General features: G+C 61.1%; 1 protein-coding gene across 1 annotated transcript in view; it reads right to left on the minus strand.

Annotated features, from left to right (window-relative positions):
• The window catches only part of TBX1 (T-box transcription factor 1), a 13,883-nt gene extending 6,880 nt beyond the window's left edge, over positions 1–7,003 (minus strand). The window contains exons 1-7 of the mRNA XM_037067433.1: positions 6,994–7,003; positions 4,954–5,081; positions 4,641–4,711; positions 3,842–3,972; positions 3,598–3,672; positions 3,404–3,460; positions 1,008–1,283 (exon numbers count right to left, since the gene is read on the minus strand). Of these exons, the coding sequence (XP_036923328.1) occupies positions 1,008–1,283; positions 3,404–3,460; positions 3,598–3,672; positions 3,842–3,972; positions 4,641–4,711; positions 4,954–5,081; positions 6,994–7,003 (748 nt within the window). The remainder of the gene's footprint in view (positions 1–1,007; positions 1,284–3,403; positions 3,461–3,597; positions 3,673–3,841; positions 3,973–4,640; positions 4,712–4,953; positions 5,082–6,993) is intronic.
• Positions 7,004–7,865: the final 862 nt, after the last annotated feature.

A 7,865-nucleotide genomic window follows, 5' to 3' on the forward strand; every position in this document is an offset into this window, starting at 1 on the left:
AGACAATGCCTCCTTCCCCTCCCCCCCCCGCGCCCCTCCTCCGCCCCTTCCCCCTCCCCGGCCCCCAGCCCGCCCGCCGCGGCTGCTCGGCCCGGGCCCCCCGACCGCCCGGACCGGCTCCCCTGAGCGCCCGGCCGTCCGCCGCCCCTCGCTTTGCCGCCCTCCCGCGTTGCACTTCTGCCTTCTCTCTCCAAGCTCTCTTTCCAGTTTATACTTTTTTTACCTTTGTCTTCATCGTTTAAGTTTTCCCTCCTGTTCGTCTTTCCCTTTTTCACTATCTCTCTCGTTTCTCTTTATTTCTGTTTGTTTTTCTGCCTCTCCCTCTTTTTCCTGTTATGCACTGCTCTTGTCTTCCCGCTTTATTTTTCATCACTTTTTTTCCAGACGGCCTTTCCCCTCTTGTTTCTGTGTCTTTGTGATTCATTTCCCCCTCTCTTTTTAAAAATAAGAACTGAAGGTTTTTCTTTCTTTTTAAATGACTTTTGTAAATTTTCCTTTCCTTTTTTTGTTCCTGCTTTCTTTATTGCTTTTTCTTCTTCCTCCTTTTTGTACCCTCCTTTCAGGATTTCTGTGTTTTCTCCCCTTTTCTCAGTTCTTCCTGGCTGTCTCACCGCTTTCTTTCTTTCTTCCCCGTGTTCTCTAACCTTCACACTCTCCTCCTGTACTGCTTTCATCCCACCTCTCCAAGCTCAAGGCTCTGCCGCCTTTCCCTGGTCCTCCTCTTCTGTCCCTCCCGGCCTCCACTGGCTCTTTTCTGGGCCTGTGTCTAACTGCACGCAGGTCTCTGCAGCTGGGTCCCCAGGCTACAGGGTGCACAGGCTTTGAGCAGGCTGCCTGCCCTTCTTTTGCCCCAGAGTTGAAGCTGAAAGCTGGAGCCCACCCTGCCAGAGCTCCCTTCCCACCCACTCCGAGCTCCGGCCCTGCCAACCCTCTTCGTTGGGGTCCCACAGCAGCAGCGGCAGGGGATCTGGAGGGCGGGTGGGTGTAGACGCAGTGGGAAGGCTCACCTTCCATGTCCCTGGTGACGGTGCTGAAGTGCATCCCGGACGGGGATTCCAGCAGCCGGTGAAGCTTCGTCCGGTCGGAGGACCCGGGGCCCAGGCGAGCGGTGTGCTCTGCGGCCTCTGCTGCAACCAGAGAGGCGATGCTGAAGGCGCTGGCGCGGGGAGACAGTGGGCTCCGCGCGTCCATAGGCACCCGGCGGCCTGGCCGGCGCCGCCTCCGACTGCGTGCACCCCGCCACACCAAGGCCGGCCCAGCCCACGGGAACCGGGGGCGGGAGCCTGCGGTGCCACTCACAGCCGTTAGCCCAGACCCAGGGGATTATGGCGTCATGGCCCCCCACTCCCGGCCAGTGGCAGCCAAGGGGCCCAGACGGGTGGGGCGCCCTGGGAGCATGACGCCCTTCGATTTTTCAGGCTCCTGGCAACTCTGCTCTGCTCCCAGGGACCTCCATGACCAGTGCCCCTCGAACATCCCACCGCTCCAGCCGAGGTTGGGGCTCCTTCTGTCGGCTTCTACAGCCCCAGCGGGAAGGTGGTTGTGCCGGGAGCACCCAGCCCAGGCCGCGGGGCACCGGCCCTGCCCCTGCCCTCAGTCCCTCCTGCCTCCTCCTCCCTGGCTACCCCTGCACCTGGGTAAGGAATGGGCAGTTCGGGCTCCAGCACGACCACAAGCAGACAACCCCGGGGCCGTGGCCTCGTCCTGTCCTCAGCGCGCCGCAGGACAGAACCCAGCCCAGCAAATGCCCCTGGACCCCTTCGGTTGGCTCACTGTGGTGGCTGGGGACCCCAAGCAGAGGGACACCGCCCAGGCTGTACAGCCCGGGACTCCAAGCGTCACGCGCACCCGCGCACCACCCGCCTCTGGCCTGGACGCTTATACATCCGGAGGGTGGGCAGTGCCCGTTCCTCTGACCTCCCTGCACACCGGCCAGGCGCAGGGAGGGCCAGGGGCGGGGCCTGGACTGGCCAAGGGAGCAGAGGACGAGTCAGAGTCCAGGCCTCCCAGCCCAGCTTGTGCTGCCCCTCGCTGCCACCCACTCCACAGTCAGCCTGCCCGCCTAAGGCAGTTAGGCCCCACAGATTGAGACAGGGCCTGCCTGAGGCCTCAAGGCCTCTAGGCCCAGGTTTCTGGGACAAAAAGGCCTGACTTGTGCCTTTGCCCACCTACTGCCTCTGGGCCCTCCTCTGACCATATCAGGCATCCGTGGCTTCCCTGTCCAATGTCTCCGCAGCGAGACATCAAGCCTCCTCGCCTCCCAGGAGCCTCTCTGGCCCCGCACTGAGATTCTGGCAGTCAGGGCCTCCTTTCCAAGGCCTCTCTGCCGGCAACCACATCATCTGCCTGTGCTTGTCTGAATGGGGGTAGGGGACAGGCAGTCTCTTTCAGGGTTTTTCCAGTCCCAGGGCCTCAGACCCTGGGCTGCAGGCAGTGCTGGCTGGGAGGTAGGGAAGAAACTGGGGACCTGGGATTAGGGTCCAGTCAAAAGTGACTGGCTCTAGGGCCTGAGGTCCAGGAAAGTATGTGAGGCCAGAGTGCAGTGGGTGAGCATGTAGGTGGTGTCGTGTGACTGGGGTGGGTGTGTGTGACCTCATGTGCAGTGAGCCCCTCCCTGCCCCCCAGGCTTTGTGGACTGTGGAGGCCAAGGGAAGCTATTGCTAAGGCATGTCTCCAGCCCTAAGTGGTCATTTAGGGTTGTGACAGTGACAGTGACCTATAAGGCTTAGGGGCAGGTCCAAGGAGGAGTGTGATATGGGGACTAGCCAGGCTTCCCTGTCCCGTCTTGATAGAAGGGAGAGCCCAGCTGGGAGTGGGCATCAGTGGAGGCAGGTGGTGGTAGTGTTGTAGGAGGTGTGCCCAGTGCTGCTGATCTGCACCCAGAGGGGTGCTGGGCCATGTCACTGTGTCACCTGCAGTCTATGTGGGGGCTGGGTGGGGTGGGCTCCTGCGTGGTTGTGCATTATAGGAGATGCACCTTGTTCTGGCACGTGGGGAGCCAGTGGCTGTGTCCTTCGAACCTGGGGGAGCTTCCTGGTGTATCTGGGAGAATACCTGCAGACAGTGGCCAGAGTCCCAGGACAACGCGGATATTGAGAAGGGAGAAGTGAAAGTGAAAAACCCTGAGGCTTCCTGGAGACTCTGGGCCAGCCTCCTGGTGCACCCTCCTGAGGTCCTGGACTCTCGGTGGCCCAGGTGGTGGAGGAGAGAGGGGAATCCTCCCAGTTCCTCATTAACCCCTCCCTGCCCAAGCTAGGAACTACGTGGCCGGCTATTTCGTTAAAAGCTCCAGAGCAGAGAGAATTTTTCGTGGTCCACCACAGGGTGGTGGGAAGACGTGAGGGGCCCGATCCCCGCAGCTCCGTTTGCTGAGCGACTCGTTCCACCCGCTAGCGATACTCACCCAGGCGACTGCAGAACCCTGGACCCCGCCGCTCCATGCGCGGGCCCTCCTGGAACCCTGAACTTGGAGGGCACCAAAGGGGCCCTAAGCGCAAGGCCGCCGGAGCCTCCAGCCCGCTGCAGAGCCGCTGCCTCCACCGCCCACCAGTACTGAGCTCCTCCGACCCTCCCTCGGTCCCTCCTGGGGCTCCGCACCGCCCTCCCGCTCCGCCACGCTCCGCCGCCCGGCGACCCGCCGAAGCTCGTAGCCGCTCGCGCCGCCCACCCTTCCTACAGGCCCCAGCCGGGAGGGAACGGGCGCGCAATTGGTCCCGCGCCCCGCACACTCCGTCCCTCACGCGCGCGCCGTGCGGCTGCCTGCGGGAAGTCTTCATCCCTCACCTGGACCGGCCGCCGCTCCCTTTTGCCTCGCTCCCCCTGCCGGTTGCCTCTCCATTACCGCGAGGTAGGAGGCCTGGCCGCGGGGTCCCGGAGGGCAGAGCGCGGCCGGGGGTCGCGAGCTGCGCGGGATCGGCCTCCTTAGAGCGTGGTGTGCAGTAGCGGCCTGGGCTTCGCGGCGGGTCCTTCCGCCTGGGACGCAGAGTGAAGACCAGACCCGCATTTCGCGGCTCCAGCTGCCTGCAAGGTGGGTACTATGAGACCATTTTACAGGCCCTAAAACCGAGGCTGGGCTTTGACTGGCAACCAATAGTACAGAATGGCGACCAGAAGTCTGGCAGAGGGCAGGAGACGGCAGGGCCAGACGGGGGCTGGAGCAGCAGCCCCTCTTTGGCAGGGACAGGGGCACAGCCTCTGCGTCTCCCTCCGGGCCTCGAAAAGGGTCCCACGTAGGTGCTGAGGTTTGCCCCAGCACTCGCTGCGGGGAGCCTTGCGTGCCTCGGCTCACTCACTACCACCTTCCCTCAGTATCTTCGGAGTTTCGCCTGAAGCAAACCCTATTTCAAGCCCCATTTCGGATGTTTTTTTTCCCTAGTGCGCAGGAGGCGGCCCCTGGAGAATCTTGGCTCACTCGCTGCCCGCTCAGCTCCGCCTCCCCAAGGCGCAAGTGGCTCCCCAGGAGAGCCGTCAAGAGGGGCACCCTCACACTCTTTTGGCCGGGACCCCTCTCCTCACTCTGCCCGTTGTAAAGGCACATCCACAGCGTGCGTCCACAGCTCAGAATTCATCCCAGCCTCTTTGTTCCGAGCCTTGGAAGGACCTGTGCACCCCCGTGCATCTCTGGCAGGCGCGAAGCCCACCAGTCCTTGCGCTCCAGTGTTCCTTGAGACAAGGTGCACACCACCAGCACCCACAACAGGTTTCCAGCCACCTGGGGCAAAAGCACACGCAGACGGATCTGTGCAAGCCGCCCACGGGATGTGAGTTTGTGGCGTACTGGGGACCCCCTCTCCTAGAAATCAGAGGATGGAGCGGAGTAGAACCAGGTTGCGTCTGAACCAGGGCTCAGACAGAGAGGGGCTGGGCTTTACCTGACCCCATTGATTCGTTTCAGGATTGATTAGGTAGGGACTGCGTCCCACGCCTGCCTAAACTCAGCCTCAGAGGTCTCACCGGGAGGCCCCGCACCAGGAGCAGCCTGTACCCTGTCAGCGGCTCCTCCCCCGCCCGCAGTCCTGGGCCTTCGGGGGAACCAAGTCTCAGCAGGGCAGCGGCAGTGGGCAGGAAGGGAGCCACCTTCGCTGGAGACGGGAGAGGTGGCGTGCCTGGCAGCTTTGCCCTCCCTTCCCTGCTCCATCCGCACTTCTCCGATTCAGGATGCCTCTCGTAAGACCCTGGCCCTTCGGGAGCACCCCGTCAGTCCTCCATTCAACAGTGGTGCTTTGCCCAGGACACAGATTAACGCGGCTTTCTGCGTGGCCCCCGTGGGCGTGATGGGAGAGTGGGAGCCGCGGTGCTCCCTATCCTGGGGACCGCTGTGCTGTGACCTCCCTCCCCTCTGTCCCCGACGCAGAGCTGAGAGAGGACCTGAGGAGGGCTCAGCGCTGCAGAGGAGAAGCAGGCGTGGTCAGCGCCAGGTCTTCGGCAAAGCCAGAATCGGATTCTAACCTTCCTCCCGCGCCTGGCAAGCGCTCCGACGGGCACTCATGGAAGCACCAGCTTCGCTCTTAAGGTGGGTTTCCGGACCCTCGGGAGGGTGCCGGGCCAGGATTGGAGGCCTGTGGGGCTTTCCGTGTGGCCAGGGCGGAGGCCACAAGGGGAGGAGGTCACAAGTAGCTTCCCTGCGCAAACCCCCACCCAAGGTGCACAAGTCCTGAATCCTCGTGACACTCCCCAGCTTGGGGCAAGCAGTGGCTCTGCTGACCCCTAATTGCCCCCTGGCCCTTTCCCTCTGGGCACCCCCCCTACTGAAGCAGTAAACTGTGCCAGCTCCCTCCCTCCCCCAGGCTTCCTCCTTGGTGTTGGACCCTTGCACTAAACTCTGTCAGGGGGAGGAGTCTATGCCTGGCCTTGAGCTCTGTGGGGTGTGGCAGACATCAGGCAAAGTCATGCCCAAGAGACCTAGGTGTATAGTGGGGTCCACAGGAGGAGGAGTCTCCGAAGAGATGCCCAAGTGAGCCTGGCAGACAAACCCAATGAAATTCCTGAAAAGACAGGGCTTAGTAACAGCCTGGTGTGTGCATTCTGGTGGCTTGTGGAGGGTGGGCTCAGGGTGAGCGGAGCCATGGCCAGGGAGGGGTTGGACCTGAGACTTCCTGGACTCCGGTGCCACCTGCCTCCTGGTCCCAGAGCCTTGGGGGACTGATGACTGCAAGATGAACAATGAGGAAAACTGGGATGTTGAGTGAGGCAGACACCAAAGAGAGTGACAGGCGGGTGTAGAAGAGAAGGCAGGATGGAGACGCACACCGAGACCCGTGACACCAGTGCCCCTCAGAGCTGGAAGGGGATGGGCCAGGGTCTGTACAGCAGTGTACAGCTGGGTCAAAGCCTCCTGCATGCACTCCCCTCACTGTGGGTGCCACCTCCTGGGCCCGGTGCCCATGAGAACAGATGGGGGGAGGTGGTGAGAGGGATGGCCAGGCAGGATGGGGATGTCAGCTAGACCTGGGTAAGAGCACCCCCTGTCCCCCACTGGGCACCAGGGCCCCCTGCAGGCTGGAAGCTCCCACTACTCCAGAACAAACAAACAAACAAACAGACTGGTGCACAGCCAGGTCCTGGGCTCCAATTTCTGGGCCTGTTGATTTAGCTGCCTCTGACGGGAGGACCCAGCCCCATGGGGAGCCAGCTGTCTATCTGTCTGTCCATCTACTGGCTGCACTAGTTCCTCCACTCCAGGTGCTCCCAGGCGGAGGGGGCGCTCAGACACCCAGGTGACCTAGATTTAGGCTGCCTACTGGTGGGGGGGGGGGAAACCAGCCCCACCAACCCCTTTGCTCCCCTCTGTGGCCAGGGCAAGGAGAGCCACACTTTCCAGGGAAAGGGACAGACCCCAAAGGCCCCTGGGGTGTGTTAGCTGAGGGTAAGTGGCCAGAAGATGGAGACCCGTAGACACTCTCCTCGGGTTTCTCTGGCCAGTGGGGGACCCTGCTGGGTACCAGTACCCACCCATCACATACCCTCACGGCACCCATGGTACCACACACTCACCTGCAAGCATGGGCCTGAGTGGACATGTGTGAACGCACTGCATATGCATGAACCTCTCCACAGCTGACTGCCCACACACATGCATGTGAGCACGCCACCCACACATGTGATCGGGGGCAGGCCCATGCACACACTGTTCACATACAGGCACCAGCACAGGCCAGAGTGCCCATATTGCACGTGCAGAACATTTACATGGGTACACACGCGTGTGCAGGCATAGTCCTCACTGTCGCCTCTGGGGTAGGTCTTTCATGTCAATGACACCCATTCCAATAACTCAAGTGGACTTTAGACTTGGACAAAGTCCACGTGGAGCCTCCTCCAGTAATGAAGGAGAAATAAACTATTGCGCTTCACTCATGTCGGGTCATTTCCTGAAGGTGACACACTTTGATGGTACCCCAGCGGGGAAGGTCAATGGCCAGGACGATACTCTGGATGTTGGATGCAGGAAGAGTCTCCCATAACAGGGTGACTCAACAGGGACTTTTCTGGGTGCAGTTCCCTGGGAGGTCCATCTCCGTGCACGAGCCCAGCCCTGAATCAGGCCGGGTGGGTAGGATGAGCCTCAGGAAGTTCTGCGAAGTCAGGAACTGGGGTCAGGGCCAGAGGTGACGAAGAATGACAGCTGAGCTGGTGACAGGCACCTTTGTCCACAGGTCCTAGGGAGGGTATTCCCCCTGTAATCACTGGACATATTGTGTCTCCCCTTAAAGATACTTAATGCATTTAAAGTAATTGAGTGTATCAGTCTTGGAATTTTCATTAAATGCTTCATAAGGTTAGCGAATAGATTCAAGTTGCCCACACACTGACTGTGACAGCCAAGTGCGACTGTTTGGAGCTCTGGGTGGAAATCCTGTCCCCGT

The sequence above is a fragment of the Sturnira hondurensis genome, unplaced genomic scaffold, assembly GCF_014824575.4.
Source record: "Sturnira hondurensis isolate 20B ecotype Veracruz unplaced genomic scaffold, ASM1482457v3 Scaffold0017254, whole genome shotgun sequence".
Taxonomy (NCBI): domain Eukaryota; kingdom Metazoa; phylum Chordata; class Mammalia; order Chiroptera; family Phyllostomidae; genus Sturnira; species Sturnira hondurensis.